Raw genomic sequence first — 19676 nt, forward strand, 5'->3', positions numbered from 1 at the left:
AGAGAGCTATACAGCTTAATGTACCTTACCTGGTAAAATAAAAAATAAAAGTGTAGTTTTTATCTTAATGCCTGCCCTACCTTACCCCATGTGGGCAAAGGATTGCTAGCCTTTACGAGAGAATTCACATTTCGAAACTTTGCATGACCGTGCAGGTTTTAATATAACTTTGGGAAGGCCAGAACCCGAAATCAAATAAAGGAAAGGCTTTAGGGAAATGCTTCCTCTACAAAATGCACAGCTCTCTTAAACGCAGGATGTTATGGGATAGACTGTACGGTGGCAGTCAGATGCAACGCCCGCCGGCCATCTGCGAGAGTGGCTCACGCGGAGTGGAAATATGAGGGTCGCGCGCACAATAGCCCCGCGCCCTGATCCCCTAGAGCCAGCGAATATATTTTGGATGCGCAAACGTGCGCACGTGTTTATTTTAGAGCGGTTGACAGTGTGAGCGCGAGTGGCAGTGACCGCACGAACACACACAGAGACGATGGCGCTGCGAATTCCATCTTCCAGATGGTGGGTGAAAGTCTTCCCCCGAGTGCAGACTTTTCCCAAGCGACTCGTACTCAATTTATCGACCCGGAAGAGGTGATGGGCCGAGTTCGAGCCCTCCCCACCCCGCCCGCCTCTGCTTGGCCCGCAAGCCGCTCGTGAGTGGAGAGCAACACGAATTGCCGACAACGACGGCGCGAGGGTCTGGAGCTCTCCTCGAGAGTCCGCTCTCAAATCCCGGCCGTTTGGTCAACAACACGACGAGCTGTAACGACTCCGTACGGCAGCCACAACCCCGCTGTTGTTGTCGTCCTCCTACGCAGACAACCGGGCAGCCCCCCCCCCCCCTCCCAGGGCGGCAAAATGGAAAATTTGCCCCAGGCCTCGCGCAGGAGAGGGGCCCCACAGCGGACCCTGAACCGCATCCGCCTGACAAATCGTGGCGGATGCAGATACCTGTTGCGCAAATGAAAAATTGAAAACGCTCCAGGAGCGTGCGTCCGCAGTCATCCGGAAAGAGACCGTGACGACACGTGACGACGCGACTTCCCGATCCACAAATACGACGGAGACGTCACTGCAATACACTCTCGGCTGCTCCTTGTTGCCTGACTTCACCACGTGAATGTGAAATTGTAGCTGCTGCTCTGCATCTACATCAGCGGCCGTGTGACGGGAGAAGGGTGAGTCGACCCGACCAAAGGGGAGGCCCCGGACCGGTTCAGATAATCGTCACTGGTGTCAGCTGTGAGCGGGAAGCGGACTCGGGTACGCCGGGTTCGTAGCGCAGCGCGCTAACCATTGCGCTACCACTCACAATCTGTGCCTTTGACACGCAAACACTCACGCGTACACAGATCTGTCACGCAAACCGTCGCACGTGCTGTAGGCGAGGACCAATTAGTGTCACAATGGCGCAGGAGGGGTCGTGTGACAGCGCCGCGGATTTTAGTTCCTTTGACAAAAACCATCGTCAAAGACTGAACCCGGATTAGCCACGGTGGCCCCACGGAACGCCTCCTCCTCCCGTGTTGAGAACTCGGTCACCGTGCTCAAGCTCCACCACACTGCAAGTCACACCAACACACCCACTCACTCACCCACTCACTCACTCACGTATTCACCCACTCACTCACCTACTCACTCACTTATTCACTCACTCATTTACCCACTGACTCACTCACTCACCCACTGACTCGATCACCTGCTCAATCACTCACAAACCCACTCACTCACCCACTCACTGACTCACTCGCCCACTCACTCAATTACTTACCCACCAAACTACTCAATTATCACTCACGAGCATGCTCACTCACATAGCCGCTCACTCACCTACTGACTCAACCATTCCTCACCCACGTGCTCACTCACCCACCCACTCACTCACCCACTCACTCACCCACTCACTCACTCACCCTCTCACTCACCCACCCACTCACTCACCCACTCACACACTCACCCACTCACTCTTTCACCCTCTCACTCACCCATTCACTCACTTACCCACTCACTCACCACACTGCGGGTCACCTCTCTGCTTCTGCCCTCGCAATGATCCACTACGGAATTCCCACCTTCCCCCACCATCACCACCACCACCGTCGTCTCTTTTCCCAAGCCCTTACAAAAACAACCATGGCTCGATTCAAGCAACGTGCCACGCTCTTCTCGATCGCAGCTTTGACGGTGCTGTTTGTCACTGGCCCTGCCCAGCAACTGCATTTGAAAAGATAAAAATCCAACAACACACGTGCGTGGGTCATCGCCCGCGGGACGGGCCCGCTCAGCGGACACACCAGGCGCGTGCGTCACGGCCACGCGAGGCCCTCTCGCGGTCAGTGCGATGCTCTCAGTGCGCCGCCCTCGTTAAAAAAAAACCCCGCTCTGCCTAATCCAGGAACTTCCCCCCCCCCCCCCCCCCCCGTTTTGTCCGCTCCTTTGTTTCTCAGTGACCTGGCTGGCACTCGCGCGCCGATTGCTCGGCTGGGGAGATGGGTGGGGGGAGAGGGGCGGGGGGTGGCCCCTGCCAACCCGGCCTGCAGGGCCGTCGTGGCATATCCGTGACCTCGTTAATCCGGCGCAGGCCTCGTTTAATCCGCTCGACGCGTCTGGTGCCGCCCCGCGACATTGTGTCCGCGCTCGTGAATCCTTCGCGCGGTTGGATGTGGGGGTGGAGGTCAATCAATCGCTGAGATGCCCCCCTCTCCCAGACGTCGGTTCGAGCGTCGCTCACCACTGTGGCCAGCGATAGCTTCCCATTTCACTTGTATTCACTGTCACGCGTGGAAACAGACATAGACCCACTGCCCAGGCTGCACGCGTCCCAGCGGCTTCGGGCTACGCCATCGGACAAAGACGGCGGTTCACCGGATTCGCGCGCTTTCGGAAGCGCTTCCTGCGGCCGTCTGGAACGCTCTCTTCCTTCCGATATTAGGAAGCTACTGGAGCTCTGCACTTTTAAATCATATAGATTGACGAACTCATTTCTTCGGAACTGCTTTTTTTGCGTTTAGTTTATTGTCCTTCCCCCGCACCTCCGATTAGCTACGTACGGTGCTAAATAAGTTCAACGTACGTACGGTACATCCATTTGCAGCTCGCCAGAGTGAGTCCGTCCCTCGGATACAGCTGTAGATGATAGATGATGAATTCTCTTACGGAAAAAAACATATCCGCCCCAACCAATGCGCTTTTAATATTGTCCAGTAACCTATTTGTTGCAGGTTGTCATTGTCATTTTCGTACACACGTTCACTTGTGCTGCCAGTCGCGGCCTTGAGCCAATGGTGGAAATTCCACATTCCTACATACTTGCATGCATTGGCGAACGTGTTGATATTTTTGCGGGTATTTTTTGTCGAGGAGTTTTGGGATAGTGTGGAGAAATATCCCGGCTCGGAATATACAGCCGACTTTGTGTGTGTGTGTTTTTCTTTTTTATCTACAAAACTTCGTAGTTTCAAAAAAAAATCCTTAAACGTCTTCCGAAAATAACACCGCTTACGAGTCGCGTCCTTTGAAATGTTACCCATAATTTTAAAACGACTTTGAGACCGGCACCTTTTTTGGGGGCCAAGTTATTCTTTTTTTAAAACGGGCGTTTTAGGAAGAATGGGGGGCAGTGTCAAGACGATAATCACCTGCGCAGCTGCTTTGCAATTTGGCGGCAAATCATTCCCACATGGCAACGCGGTGTGTCCGGCTCTGTCGCGTGACTGCGATGATTGGGTTCGCAGGCACAACCGTCCCCACGCCCTTCCAACTACTGCCCTGCAGGGAGCAAAGGGATCGCAGTTTTATCGCTCCGCCGTTCTCCAGATGCGCTGCATGTAACTTCTCCCATTCGTCAAGGTTGCGTACGTATGTCCGTTCGGATCTGGCTGGGTCTAGGTATCGTGAATGAATGCAAACATCCACTACTGGTTTCTCTCCAAATGGTCACACCACACCAAATGGTCCCACCACACCAACCCAGAGAGACGACTTTGATGAACATCCTGCTGCTACTGCCAGTGATGATGATGATGATCAGGACGATAATGTACATACTGATGATGATGATGTTGAAATCTGTTTAAGTCAATGCCTGCGTTTGACGACGGGGCCACGCGAGTTGAGTTCTCACGTGGAGAGAGTTTCACGATCTCGACGCAGTCACCGACGTTACAGCGCAAGCAAAACACGCTGGCGGTGACCTGGCCCAGCGGTATATCGCACCTCTCGCTGCTCTTGCAGGATGTTCACGGTTTGAAGCGATCAGGGCCGCCCCGGCAAATCGTGAAGATGTATTAGCAATACAAGTACGCGCCACCTGCTTCACGGGTGGCGTTCAGATCCCCCCTTGATGTCATTTGAAAAGAGTAGGCCACTTGCGTGCTGGAATCGTGGTCCAAATTTTAAATTTTTTAAACAAATTGACCCCGCAAATTAGTCAATTGGGATTACACGTAGCAACACCGCTTCCTGAGGGTAGACTATCATCTCCTTCGTGACGATAGCCCTGCGCTACAGCAATGACAGCGTCGATACCAAGCGTACTGAGATTACTAATCGTCGATTGAAACATGCGTGCGCACTGCGTTAAGTCTACGTAAAAAAAAACGCCGCGCTCTTCCAGCTCCCTGTGGATATCCGTGGCTACTCCCTAGGGGTGCGATTGGGCATCTCCCCGTGCACGGCACGTCCCGGGCAACATGCGCTCAGCGGTTGCCGGCGACATTCGGCCGCGCTGGTAATTGGCACGGCCGGTAAATTGGCAGGCGCACAAGCGTCTGGCGGTGTGCGTCTAAGGGGGAGCGGTGGCGTGAGCGGTCAGCGCGCTGCGCTGCGAACCCGGCGACCTGGCCACCCGAGTTCGATTACCCCGCTCACGGCCGCCAACATCGGTGGCGATTATCTGAACCGGTCCCGGGCCTCCTCGAGCTCGACTCAGCCTCAAATGAGTACCTGTAAACGTCACCACTCTCGGGAGACAAAGGCGGCCGGGCGTGGTGGTGCTGGCCACCCACGCCCTCGTGTGGCGTGCCGGCCCTCAATAGGTGCTCGCGGGCAGCACTTGCCCCAACAGTCTGTTGCAGGCTATACGGGGGATCTTTGTCTTTGCTTGGAACCACCGGCAGTGGCCGTAAGGGCTAGCAGCTGGCAGCACGGGGAGCGCGCCCCTCTGCTTTGCAGTGAGCGCCGCAGACTTGTGTGCACTGGACATGCGCACGCTGAAACTTCTTTAGCGCCGTACGCAGCCCACCGTGCTAATCGGGGGTGCGGGGCAAGTCCAGGAAACGAAAAAAGGTGCTGGGCGAGCGAGGCTCAACGACTCGTGGCGTGCCGCTGACGCAATGGACGAGCCCCAAGAGTTGTGTCACGTCAAAGACAAAGATTCCCCGTGTAGCCCTTAACAGACTGTTGGGGCAAGTGCTGTTAGCGAGCACCTATGAAGGCCGGCACGGCACACGAGGGGGTGGGTGGCTAGCACCACGCCCGGCCGCCTTCGTCTCCCCATTGGCGATGTTTACTAAACACCGCAACCAGGTACTCATTTGAGGCTGAGTTGACCTAGGGGAGGCGCCAGGATAGGTTCAGATAATCGTCGCTGATGTCGGCCGTGAGCGAGAGTCGAACTCAGGTCGCCGGGTTCGTAGCGCAGCGCGCAAAACCGCTCCACCACCGAGGCATCGGTTCACAATTTTCGGCACAGAGGCGGTTTTCAAACGACTTCAAAAACACGTGACACGTTCGGGCAGTCAAAGCCCACCGCTACCCCTGCCGAAAGGTGAAACCGCGTGCGACAAACAGACACCCACCGCCGCAAGACGACCGACACCCGAAATACAAATTATATTCAGAGACTGGGCAAATGTCAAGGGCAAATTAAGCGACTGAGGACGTTTGGAAAAGGAGAAATAAAATTAAAAAAATTATAAGATTTTTTTTTTAAAATCGCCAAATGTGGGCAGGCATGCGCCCCATCCGCACGCCACTCCCCAGCGCCGCTGCCGTGTGGGGCGGCGGCTCCTCTCACTCACAGAGACACCGCTGCGTGCAGCTCACGGCATTGTCGAGCCCTCACAGAGCCGAGCATTCACAGAGGCGCCGCTCCAAGCAGCTCACGGCGCAGCTGGGCACTCACGTTTCGATGAGAAACAATCGACGCTGGAAATGCACGACCGTTTCAATTAATCAATTAAAACAAAAATAGCCCATTGCATGAACTTGTTGCGTTTTTATGCGTTGCCCCAAGTTTACACTGATCCTGACAAATCTACAAAAAACGTATTTACTCGTGCCATTTGCACTTTCATGCGATAGCAAACACTATTTATTTGTCTATCTTGCTCCACTGGGACCTATGTACTTTTAAACGAATTTCTTCAGAACTGCTTTTGGTGTTTAGTTTGTCGTCCTTCCCCCGCACCTCCGATTAGCCAAGGGTTGACTACGCACGGTGCGGAAGAAGTTCGACTTAAATACACACCAACGACTAAATACGTGCGGCAGGGTGGTGAAGTAAGTGCCACTTTATAGGACGTTTCTGGGATGAAATCTCTCCCTGTGTGGAGTTTGTATGCTCTCCTCCCACCCCGTTCTGCGTCGGTTTTCGCCAGGGTTCTCCGGTTTCTTCCCATAAATAGAAACCCCACAAAGTAACTCGGCATTGACCAAACAATTCCAATGCTGAAAATTGACTCGATTGCGATCGTACAGCAGCAGCAGCAGCAGCTTAACATCTTTCCTCCGACTGCGAAAGACTTGCCGGGACCCTCCTGTGATAGAGTCGTGAGACCCGGTGAAGTTTTCCCCGGTAAACAAGGAAAAACGTGTAACAATAAAAAATGGCATACAAATAGCATTTCAACAATAAATAACACACCGGACTAAAAGCGTGGGTTTTAACGTGGCTGTCATATCTAGCCTATGCCCAAATGTGATGTCCATTGCTATAAAAAAAATCCCACGTGATAAGCCACTTCGTTGAGCTATCATTTGTGGCCAGGTCGCTTATGAAAAAGAACGCTCCAGCTCAGTGCGCCTTCCATGGTAAAATAAAAACAGTTTATTTTATTTTTAATGATTTGCTTACCTTGGCTATACTTCGCGCTCCTATCGCGTTTTTTTGTGCATGATTTGTTGTTGTAACTTTCTGCCCCGTCCCTACTTGACATCTGTGAATAAACGCTTCATAGCTCATCGGATTCCTCCAGAATGAATGGACAAAATATTCTGAATTCAGGATCTGCACTGTAACGCGCTCCTCCCCTGCGCTCAGCCGATTGCCGATTTGTGAATCCACTCAGAAACCCGTGCGGCGTCAATAAATCACAAATCAGCCACAGCGCTCAGATCACAACCAGAAAAGGTCACGAGTTCAAATTCCGTTCGAGATCAACGCGCACGTGGCCCGTGATCCAGCGCTGTGGAGGCAGCGAGGGGTTGGTGGATCACCACGCAAAAAGTTTGCTCAACTCCCTTCCAGTCGGGCGTTGAAGGGGGCGACTGTGCACTCTGCTCGCCAGGAGAAGATGGTATGGCAAAGTACGGACGAATATCGTTTGTCCCTTACCGCGCGGCGTAGATCGCTCCGGGCTGCCTCCCACTACGTACGAACCCGAATCGATTGGCTGAAAACATCTTAACATATAGAGGACTGCAGAGCTTGTTGGCGCAGGCACGCTGCCTGTCTGCCGCTTTACCGCTCGCCGGTGTTTCCTACACAGGTCAATTGAATGAGTACCGCTCTGTTGGAAGCCAGTCGTGGCTCGGGCCTGTCGAAAAACTTGCCCTCGCCATCGTAAAAGCGGAATTCCCACCGGCGGCTCAGGGCGATCAAGCAGCGATGAGCCACTCCGTGCTCGTACGAGCCGCACGGTTTGGAATTGGTTGGCGCGGGCAAAAGAAGAAAGAAATGCCAACGAACGCTCCAAAATCGAGCATTGCTCGCTTGCCGAAAGGAGCCCGCCGCGCGGGGCGTGGCGAGCCCGCTTGCCAATTCCACCGCCGTTAATTCCGCCGCCGTTAATCGGTCAATCCCTCACCGGGAGGGGCAATTAAAAAGTAACGGCGCGCCACTCAAAAAGAACGAAAACAAGCGAGGCATCACAGGGCCGCACCCGAGCGGGTCCAACGTTCGCGTCACCCAATACTGCCCCCACCCCCCCACCACCACGAAGCAACCCCCCCATCAACCGCCCACCAACCCCCCCCCCCCCACCACCAAACCGCGAGCGCCGTCAATTAGCCACCGGCGCGTTCACAGGAGGAGCGCTTGTCTCGTTTGAAAACGAATTCACCTCGCGGGTCGCGAGGGCCTGCGAGGGCAACGGGCGTTAAACCGTCGGGAGAAACCGGGGACCCCGACAGGCAAGGCCACAAAAGCGAATGCCAAATGACAATGACTTTAATTGTGGCCTCGCTGTCAGGCTGACTCGGCGCGTCATCCCTGCGGGGGTCGATAAAATCGGCACTACTTTGCGGGGAAGTCAACGGCGGTTGTTCTTTTTGGAGAGAGTCGCGACGCGTGCCCGCCATAGGAATGTGGAATTCCCACGACTGGCCCAGGACAGTGAGCGTGAGATGAGCACTGCCTCGATGGCTGTCGCCTGATGAAGCTAGTTGTAATTGCTGGCGAAGCGTCGTATTCGGTTTGTAAATGTTGTGGCTTGGCTTTCCAACACACTACCGGTACCGGTGTGCTGTACTAGTGACGAATTGGCACGTTCTGTTTACGTGACAACCCTTCCTAAATTTGTATTTAAAGCTTTCATGACTGCAGGGATTCATATTCTTGGTTCTTTCGGTAAAGTCACGTAGAAGGGAAACAATAAAATAATAAAAATATAAAACAATAAAATTCGCACAACGTTTCGACTGCAACACAAGCAATCATCATCAGGTGTGAAAACCACAGCAAGAAAATTTGAAAAAAGTGGCGATTTTTTCTTAACGTTGTCCGTGTCGGGTGGTGGCGGGTTTAACGACACATTTATATATACGCGATCTAACCCAAAAACCTCTATTATGGATGATATTGGTCGCGAAAACCTACGTGTTAAACAACTTACGTAGCGGAGTGATACATGACCTTCGGACATTACAAAGCCACTGAGAGCTATGGCACTTTTAAATCTGGATTGAAAACTCATCTCTTGAGAACTGCTCTTTGTGTTTAGTTTGTTGCCCTTCCCCCGGCACCTCCGATGAGCGCGGTTGGCTACGTACGGTGCGAAAGAAGTTCAACACACATGCGGTGCATCCATTGTCTGCTTGCCAGAGTGAGCCAGTCCCTTGGCCACAACTGTAGATGATGGATGCATACATACGTGCAGGCCGCCCCTTCACAAAATCTGTTTTGACCAGTGTGGTGAAGTATGTTCACAACACTGAAGTATATTCACCACACTGGTGTAAACCCTCCGGGTGGCAGGGTGACACAGTGGTACAATGGTAACGCTTGCGCCTCACAGAAGGAAGGGTTTGGGTTTGATTCCCATCTCGGGCCCCTTCTCTCCCTCTGTCCTGCACGAGTTTCCTCCGGGATTTCCAGTTTCCTCCCGAAGATAAACATAAATATACAAAACAATAAAATATATAAATACACACAATGTTACCGGTCGTAGCCAAACATCCGAACGCTGAAGAATAACCTGCACAGTACTCAAGTGGAATCACGCACAGCGGCAACATCGCCACCCTACCACATACACCTGGTAGGGCCCTCCTGAATACAAGTGTTGAGACTCAGCGAGGCATTCCTGGGTGAACGAGTGTCATACATTACGCGTTATCAACAACATGAGTGGTGCTTCAAAGGCCTCGCTTACACAGCCTCCCCATCAATCGTGTCTGTATGTGACGAGAAAACCCATCGTTGCAAAACAAAAGGACAACGGGCCAGGCAAAGGAAACCATACATTTAGGACGCCGCACAGAGAATTGCCGGACTCGAGACAGATACCTGGAATTTTGTTTAAAATTGATGTCGGGGTCACTCAGCCAAGTCCACAAAAATGTGAGGGAGGGGGTGTCCAGACCCCCATATTGGTGTCACGCTTACCGTCACGCTGAGCTCCACGTCGCCCCCCAATGCTTGTATTGTATGCACGTGTGTGCGTGTGTATTGTATGTTGAACACGTTTGGGTGTGTATGTATGTTGAACTCCTTTCGCACCGTAAGTAGCCAAGCGTGGTAATCGGAGGTGCGTGGGAAGGACAACAAACTAAACACAACGCAACTGTGCCAACAAAATGAGTTTTCGATTTAAATTTAAAAGTGCGTAGCTCCCAGTGGCTTCCTAAATATCGGAAGGAAGAGAGCGTTCCAGACGGCCGCAAAAGCGCATCTGAAAGTGCGCGATACGGTGACCGACTTTGTTCGATTGCTAGCCCAGAAGCCGTTGCTGCTGTGGTGAGGGTGACCCGGGTTCACGTGACGGTTCACGCTCCTTGAAATTCCCTGCATCCTACGCTTCGCGAACCCAGCAAACCCACACCTTTGAACCCCTTATCAGTGCCCCTACCTTATTACAGACCAATTCAGACATTGTTGGTCACCCCGTGCCCTTATACATCCCAACGTTCATCCTACAAAGTCCCATCAACAAGGGAGAAACACAAACAAATAGACGATATTATTTTTGCCCGTATTGAAACGGCTGCAACACAAGCAATCATCATCAGGTGTGGTTTTCACACCTGATGATGATTGCTTGTGTTGCAAACGTCGTGAGAATTGTATTGTTTTATATTTGTATTATTTTATTGTTTCCCTTCCACGTGACTTTACCGAAAGAACCAAGACTATAATAGGAATGTGTGTTTGGCAGAGTTCTTCAGGGATTCAACCTTAAATGAGCCAACAGGAATGGACGTGTGTATGTATGTATGTTGAACTTCTTTCGCACCGTACGTCGCCATACTTACAAACAGATAGACAGATGCATAGACAGATTCACACAACGATGAACAGCTGGACAGACAGATGGAGAGATAGACAGATGGACAGACAGACCTATATATGGACTGACAAAGACAAATACCCCGAGACAGCCTTAACAGACTGCTGGGGCAAGTGCTAATAGCGAGCACCTATGAAGGCCGGAACGGCACACGAGGGAGTGGGTGGCCAGCACCACGCCCGACCGCCTTTGTCTCCCTAGTGGCAATGTTTACACACCGCACCAGGTACTCATTTGAGGCCGAGTCGACCTAGGGGAGGCCCAGGACCGGTTCATAAAATCGTCACTGACGGTGTTGGTGGCCGTGAGCGGGAATCGAACTCGGGTCGCCGGGTTCGTAACACAGCGTGCTAACAGCTACCACTACACAGACAAAGACAAAGATCCCCCGTATAGCCTTAACAGACTGCAGAGGCAAGTGCTGTTACCGAGCACCTATGAAGGCCGGAACGGTACACGAGGGGGTGGGTGGCCAGCACCACTACGCAGACGCACACAGACGCGGCGTGAACACGCGGCATGCTCGAGGTCCGCGCGCTTACAGAGGCACTCGTGGGCGTCGTCGGACGAAGCCTGGGCCCAGGGTCGCGAGTTGTGCGACGGGAGGCATCTCTCGCAGTCATCGCCGGTCGTGTTGTGCTGGCAGCGGCACACGAGGCGCCCGTCCGACCCGCGCCCGCATTCGCTCGCGTGCCCGTGGCACTTGCACCTGCACGGTGGGGGGGGGGGGGGGGGGTGGGGATGGCAGACGGGGTCAGAGGGAGCCTCTGGTCGTCACCTGGGCTAGCAGATTCGTCCGCCTGGAATCTCCAGAAGCTTTTGATCTTATTCGTGGTGTGAACGCAGCAAAGCAGATGTCTACGGGATCTTTTTGTTTGCCAGTTATCAAAATGAAGACGTAAGAATGGGCTTTACCCATTCTGGAAATAATACAGGAGGTGTTAAGAGGTTCAGACACCGAATAGATTCCTATTGCAAGGCTTAAAGTCTGCATTAAAAACGCATTCTTGGGCCAAAACATGCAAACAATCATGCTCTGATAATTTATGCACTCTCTTTTAAACTGATAAGCCTACACCAGGGACAACTTTCTTATAAGTGCTCAATCCGAGCTATTAATACTTTCATACTTGCATTGTCTTTGTAGTGTACGCCGTTAGGCGTTCTCTGGTCTAACACCGGTGAGACAAGGCCACACCGAAGGCTGTTTCTGGTGTCAGTCAATCCGTTTCGAAGACAGCGCAATATAGTATCGGAGCATGTGTTGCCACAAGCACTGTTTGTGATTGATGCAGATTTGATTCCTTGCAATAGGTGTCGATTCGGTGCAGCGAATGGAGGAGAGCGCTGAGCCAAGCTGAACGGTGTCTGTACGAGCGTGGCACGGACGTGGGGCTCCTCTCTCCTGGACGTCTGTGACAAAAAGAGCTTCATGGCTCATCGGATTTCTCCAGGATGAATGAAGATTCTGATTGTTTGTTGTGGTCTAGGAAACAACAGTGGGACGAGAGCAAGGACGGAGAGAGGTGGGGGAGGAAGAGATAGAAAATGAAAGGAGGCATGGGCGGAGTTTGAGGGGGGGCACGGGAGTTGGGGGCAATGCCCCGACCAATCTGGACACCTTTATCAATTTATTTTCAGTTGTTTACAATTAAGATTCATATCTGGTGGTGGACCCCAGCCAGTGGATGGAAATTCCACATCCCTATGGCCAGTGTCAGTTTATCTTCAAGGCATCTTCAGTTGTATTATTTTCATGATTATCATGCTTGTTTACTCAAAATACTTTTTCCAGGAGTGTGCTGCCAAGTGTTTGAAGTTGGGGGCGGGGTGGGGGGCAATGTTGCTGTTGCTGATGTGTGTGATCACAATTAAGTAAATTTGGCATGTGTGGACCGTTCCAGTTACATTGTGTGTGTGTGTCTGTGTTTTTTTTTTTAAGCTCTGGGAGGAAACCCGTGAGGCAATCCATACAGAACAAGGGGAGAGAAGGCACAAACTCCGCTATAAAATGTGCCTGAGTCCGGAATCGAACCCAGGCGATTCTTGCACGCGAGGCCACGGGCGTCGCCACTACCGCTGCCGCCCCCCGAGGGAGACGACGCTTTGGTCGCAACGCTCGCCGACTGTGAAGTCTGGAGGATACTCTTTGGTTCTATTGGGTAAAGTCAAGTAGGTGAAAAATAAAATAACAAAAATCACGACGTTTCGGCCACAACACAAGCGGCCTTCATCAGGTGAAGGGACGAGACTGTCTGGAGGACAGCGCTGGAGTGAAAAAAAGCCACGCTCAGATCACGACCTTTAAGCTGTGTGAGAAGAAACAAAGCGCCTTGACAAAGGAATTAGCATATAATTTAGCATTGAAATGGCTAATTGAAATAGCTAAGTTAAATTATACACATCCGCAGAGCCACCCCTTGACAAAGGAATTAGCATAGAATTTAGCATTGAAATAGCTGAGTGATTAGCCTGTAACTGGTCGTTATTTTTGTTATTTTATTTTTTACCTACGTGACTTTACCCAATAGAACCAAAGAGTATGAATCCTAGCAGTCACGAAAGCTTTAAATCTAGAAAAGTCTGGAGGAGATGAACGCGCCGATGTTCGTGAGCCGGGGCGAAATCTCGGGAGCAGCTTCGCAGCCACTGCACCGCGCTCCGCGCACCTTCTCAAGCGCCCCGCAGATTGCGCACGCTCAACCCCCGCACGCCACTCTCACAAGACGTGCACCTCCCCACACACCCTCCCGATCGGGGGACACACGTGTGCTGCTCAATAGGCTCCGGAGGGGGTGGCGCGCGGGGGGGGGGGGTGAGGGAGGTTTGATCTCGGCTATAAAGGCAGAGAGGCGCTGGCTGGGTTCCAGGGCTAAAACACAGACAGGATGCTGCTGACAGTTATCCCAGCCACCGTCATTAAAAAAAACGCCGAATTAGCCTTCACCTGCACTCTGCTCACTTAAGCCAGGCCTCGATGGCAACGGAATAGCCTCTGACCCCCCGCTGCGACCTCTGGCACGGGAAGCATCTTGCTTCAATTACTTTATGACTCTCTATCTTTACAAAGAAGGCGGGCTTTACGTGGTGAAATAAAATCGTTTCGTTTAGTTTTTAGTAACGGACGGCATTCCGGCTGTGAGCCGAGGGCTCTGCGCGCGGCCCAGCGCAGCAGCACGGCCGAATGATTCACACGCTGCGTTTTCACAGGTTCCCAACTCCCGTTACATAAGCAGAATGGAAATTGCTCGTGACCACAAGTGGCTCTTTGTCAAGCTTCGTTAGTCACGGTAATTGGCGTGGGCGACAGCGTCCGCTTGCACGGAAGCCAAATCATGCACGCGGCAGCTGCTGCTGATGATTTTGCTGCTGCTGGTTGTGGTGGTGGTGGCACCGTGAGTGTGGTTCGTGACTTTATGGGTAACGCTCGTAGCCCAGCCGACAACGCGCGCTGCGCTCTTGCCAAAGCACCCCAGCCTGCCCGCCCGCCCGCCAAAAATTATTGCCGTTCTTTTTTTTGTGTGAGCCGTGCTCAGTGCGCCCCAAGGTATTGTGGGGTTCGCCGGTTTCCAAGCAGCTGTTCAACCCGCGGCTCGGCCGTGCCCCGAGCGTGTTTTTGTTGCGAAAGCGGCGGCCAGTTCGGTTCCCGACAACAACCGGACGGGAATCGCGCCGTTGTGCCCTCCCAGCCGAGGCCACCGCTCGTCGCGACGCCGGCTCCCCGCCGCGCATCGCTGACAAGGGGCCCAATGCAACGGGACCGGGTGGCTCTCGGCGGGAGGGAGCGAGCATCTCGCGGCTGGCAAGGTTGCGAGATGAAATCCTGGGCATGCGTTGACTCAGCTCATCATCCCCTCCGGGGGGGGGGGAGGGGGTCATTAAAATGAGTACCAGTTTTTTGGGGGGAAGTCAATGGTCAAATTCGCGTCTTCAAACCACTGGCTCAGGCTTGTAAACAATTTAATGCAATATAAAAGAATACGGTTTGGGGGGTAGCGTGTTGAGCTTCTGGTTGCAAATGCATGCCAAGAGGCTGCACGATGCAGTGCCACCGTGAATCACGGGGAACACGAAGTGTCCATTCTGCGAGTATCCATTTGCATAAACGTATCAATTTAAAACCCTCTGTCCGTGCCTCGCTATACAAACGTGCGTGGCGGAGTGGTGCCCATCTCTGCAGATGGATGTGGGCAATAGGTGACATTTCCACATTCGTATGGTAGCGCCTACTATTGGGGTGCAGCAGTAGCGAGATGTTAACTACCCTACCGAGTACACAGAAGGTCGTGGGTTCGATTTCAACCCTGATGCCTGCTGTATATTTGGAGTTTGTGTGTTCTCCCTTGTGGTCGCGTGGATTTTTCTCCGGGTCCTCCGGTTTTTCCCTTCCACATTTAGAAACATGTGTTTAGAATATTTTGGCTGCTATAAATTTCCACATAAGCCACTTCGTTGAGCTACCATTTGTGGCCAGGTCACTTCTGAAAAAGAGCTATATACAGTAGCTCAGTGGGACTTACCTGGTAAAATAAAATAGTTTTTTGGAATAGTTTCTGAATATGGATGTTTTTCATACTTGGCCAACGGTGACGTGGATATGAGAATGACCCAACGGAAGCAGGTGTCACAGAACTACCCCCGAGATCATTTCAAGTGACCCTCTGGTCCACACAGTTACGAGGCACCACTCGCACATCCGCTCTGCATATGAGACTACAATGTCCATCGCATGACAATCAAACCGATATACTGATTCTCAGAATTTGCATTTCGACTCATTTAAGGATATAAACAAATGTAATCCGATGGATTTTTTTGCGCAAGTCATTGGTGACCGGGCTGACACCACCGGTTTAAACGTGGGGCAGATGCTCGACTTAAAAGCCAGGATCTCAACGACGCTCTCTCAACGCCATGAAACCTCTTGGGCCACCCGGCTCACTTCAGTCGTGTCTGTATCGGATGACAGCAGCGAGGTGTGTGGTTAGCAATGATAAAGTGCGAATGGCCATTCAATAGCCTCTGTGGAGGCTTGGCGAGCGTCAGCGACGTTGCCCGCGAATCGGCGACGTTGGGAGGGCGCTGCTGGATCACGTGACTCATTGGTGTGGCTCTGCGGACTTCTTAGGTGGCCGCAATCTGCCAGGCTCGTGGTTGAGAGCCGAGCACCGCGTGTGTGTCACGGGGAACGCTCGAACCCCAGGAGCTGCCCCGTCCTCTTTACGCCATCCTCAACTTACGTTCTCACAAAAGTGACAAAAGCGACCGACTCTCCGTGCTGTGATCACTCTATCGGGGCTACACGTGGCAACATTTCCTCCCCCCCCCCAACTCCCCGCCACCCCTAGACTGCAACAAACTCGGCCAGGACCCTCCTGAAAAAAAAAGAGTCTCGTTGCTCGGCAAGGCTTTCCTTGCGAAACGGGCGCGTAAAAAAATATAGAAAATAATGAAAAAAAAATAACAACGAAAATTGTAAAAAAAAAAGATACTAATAAAAATGATAAAACAACAAAAAGATAACAACAACAAAAAATAGTAATGAAATAATAATAAAAATATTATACAAATTTCAACGGTAACCGTTCGCGCTTTGCTTCGCCCGCAAGAGGTGTGAAGGCGGCGGCTGCCTCACCTGCCGCCCACGGCCAGGTCGGACACTGCGTAGTAGTACGAGCGCAGCACCTTGGGGTCCCCGAACACCTCGTCCCCGAAGGTGTTGAGGCGACGCAGGGACACGCGCACGTCGGTCGCCGTCACCCATTCCTGCACACAAAGACAGAGCCCCCCCCCCCCGTGTAGCCTTAACAGACTGTAAGGGGCGAGTGCTGTCAGCAAGCAGCACCCGTGAAGGTTGGCACGGCACACGAGGGGGTGGGTGGCCCAGCACCACGCCTGGCCGCCTTTGTCTCCCCAGTGGCGATGTTTTACACACCGCACCAGGTACTCATTTGAGGCCAAGTCGACCTAGGGGAGGCCCAGGATCGGTTCAGATAATCGTCACCGGTGTTGGCCGTGAGCGGGAATCGAACTTGGGTCGCCGGGTTCGTAGCGCAGCGTAGGGATAATCGCTACACCACCGCTCCCCCGCACACACACATGCACACACACATGCACACACATGCAACAACAACAACCACCATTCGCCACTAAGTGGCGGTGACGTCACCACGACGCTTGTGCCAGGCCATGTGCACCTTGAGGCCACGTGAAGTGTCGAACGCCCGCGGGCAGGAGGCCACGGGGCAGACCCAAGTGCCACGGGTCGACTGACTAAGATGACTGAGATGACTGGCTGATGCACCACCTATGCCCCCTACTGTGCCAACCTGCTGTGCTCTAGCCACCCGGCGCTCCGCTCGTTGTTGTGAGCGTCGCTCCTCCGCCCTCCGTTGTTGTTGGAGGGCGACTACCCCCAACTGCACAGTAGCGTCCTTCACGAGCCTCCTCCACAGAGGCCGATCTTGACACCGCTGGTACCAGTCATCGGCAAGTCCACTCAGCTCCACGTCCTCCTGTACCACATCACTCCATCTCTTCTCTAGCCCGTGCCGCGCCCGCTTAGCCCCCTCGATCCGGCCGAACAAAAGCTGTTTCGGCATACGGTGGCTGGGCATGCGGGCTACATGACCCAGCCAACGCAGCCTTGCCTGCCGGAGGAGCTCACCGATGGGACCTTGCCCAGATCTTTCAAAGATTTGTGAGCTCCTCACACAATCCAGCCTGGTTAAATCCAGGATAGATCGTAGGCAGGCTAGCCTAAATATTTCTAACCGGCGAAGATGTTCCATTAGGGGGGTCCACGTTTCGCAAGCATTTAGAAGGGAGGGAATGACCGTGGCCGAGAAGACCTGAAACTTAGTGCGGAGCGACAGACCAGGTAGCTTCCACACAGCGTTACGCAACCGATGGAAATATATTGCCACTCGACTGATTCGGAGTGAGACCTCTGCTGTTAAACTGGCGCCAGTCATAAGCACACTGCCCAGGTATGGGAAACTCTCCACTCTCTCGACAACTGCCCCATCACCGATTGGGAGTTGTGGGGTGGAGTGTCCGATGGTACAAAATACCCAGACAGGTGCTTAGTTTTGGTGGGGCTGATGGTAAGGCCCCATCTCTTAGTTGCACGCTCCAGTCTCAGCAGCAGCGTCTCCAACTAATCCCTTGAATGAGCAGCTATTACCAAATCATCAGCATACATAACGTGGTTGAGCAATAGGGAGCCATCCCTTGACCGCACCCGGGCATTGATGAGCCTCCCATTATATCTGTACCATATGGAGATTCCCCCGGTACAGCTATTGAAGGCTTCACGAACTACGTGGTCAAAATAGATGTTAAATAATGTGGGAGCCAGAGGACATCCTGTCGCACCCCAAGGTGTACAGGGAATGGCTCTGACTCCCGGCCACGTAGTTTTACCCAGGCCCGCTCACCATCATGAAGGTCCTTAATGATCGTGAGCAGAGGGTCAGGTACTCCAAAAAGCACGAAGAACAACCCAGAGCCCAGGCCTACTGATGGTATCATAGGCCTTGACCAGGTCAATAAAGCAGAGATGTAGGTCTTGCTGGAATTCCCTACACCTCTGCTGTAGCAGACAGATAGAATTATGGCATATGTGCAGGACCGCCCTTTCCTGAAACCACATTGGGGCTCCGCAAGCCTCTCCTCAGCGTGCCTGGCAAGGCGATGTTGAATAATCCTTGCCAGGACCTTTCCTGGCACACTGAGGAGTGAGATGCCCCTGTAGTTGTTACAGTCTGTGCGGTCCCCCTTCTTAAAGAGGGGGACCACCAGGGCATCCTTCCAATGCTGCGTTACCCATCCAGTGGTCGAAACTGTTGTTATGATGTCATATAGGGCAGTCTGTGCACAAACGCCACCCTCCCTCAGCATTTCGCTTGGGAGATCATCTCTGCCCGCTGCCTTTCCTGGTCTCAGACTCCGGATCGCCTTCAGTACTTCCTCAACAGATGGCACTTCAGCCAGCCACCCACAGGGGGTGACTTCTTCCAATATTTGAGGCACCGCAGCCTCAGCAGGGTCGTCCTCACTTTGTGCCATGATGTTTTCCTGGCTGAGGGATTTTCCCTCCCCCAGGACCTCACAGAAATGCTCAGCAAATCTGCAAACCTGTTCCTGGGGGTCGGAGATTGGATCACCGTTTTTTCCCCTAATGATGGTAATAGGTGTGGCGCTGCAGGTTACTTTTTTGATGGAGTTAAATAGAAATTTGTGATCGTGGGCCACTGAGGCAGACTCCATCTCCTCAGCAACCCGCGACCACCACCCATCCTTGCAGCGCCTCACGGCTTTCCGAACCTCCGAGCGAATGCTGCGGTAAGCCTCCTCATTCTCTAACGTGGGATTCTGTAGCCGATGACAGAGGGCCTGTCGCTTTTTCTTAACCATCCTGAACACCTCCTCTGTCAGCCAGGGTCTCTGGTGAGGTCTGGACAGCGTACCCAAAGCAGCCATTGCAGATGAATGAATCACAGTCCTAAACCTCGCCCATTTACCCTCGACATCAGGAGGAGTGGAGGACGATGCCAACCCCAGCCGCAAGCGATGATGAAATTCTCGCTTGCAACTTTCATCAGATAACTGAGACCAGGCCACTTTAGGTTGGAATGGGGTCCTGGGTGTACACCCACCACCAGAGTGGAATAATGGCAGGAGCATCTTACAGATGACTACTCGATGGTCAGAGGGCAGATCAGCTCC

At 52.8% G+C, this 19676-nt stretch overlaps 1 protein-coding gene across 1 annotated transcript in view; it reads right to left on the reverse strand.

The window, feature by feature from the left end:
* The window catches only part of LOC116953224 (laminin subunit gamma-1-like), a 173449-nt gene that overhangs the window by 118058 nt on the left and 35715 nt on the right, over window positions 1-19676 (reverse strand). Inside the window, exons 3-4 of the mRNA XM_032973191.2 lie at window positions 16582-16712; window positions 11489-11655 (exon numbers count right to left, since the gene is read on the reverse strand). Of these exons, the coding sequence (XP_032829082.2) occupies window positions 11489-11655; window positions 16582-16712 (298 nt within the window). The remainder of the gene's footprint in view (window positions 1-11488; window positions 11656-16581; window positions 16713-19676) is intronic.

The sequence above is a fragment of the Petromyzon marinus genome, chromosome 50 (assembly GCF_048934315.1).
Source record: "Petromyzon marinus isolate PM22_M1 ecotype Great Lakes invasive population chromosome 50, UKy_Petmar_22M1.pri1.0, whole genome shotgun sequence".
NCBI lineage: Eukaryota > Metazoa > Chordata > Hyperoartia > Petromyzontiformes > Petromyzontidae > Petromyzon > Petromyzon marinus.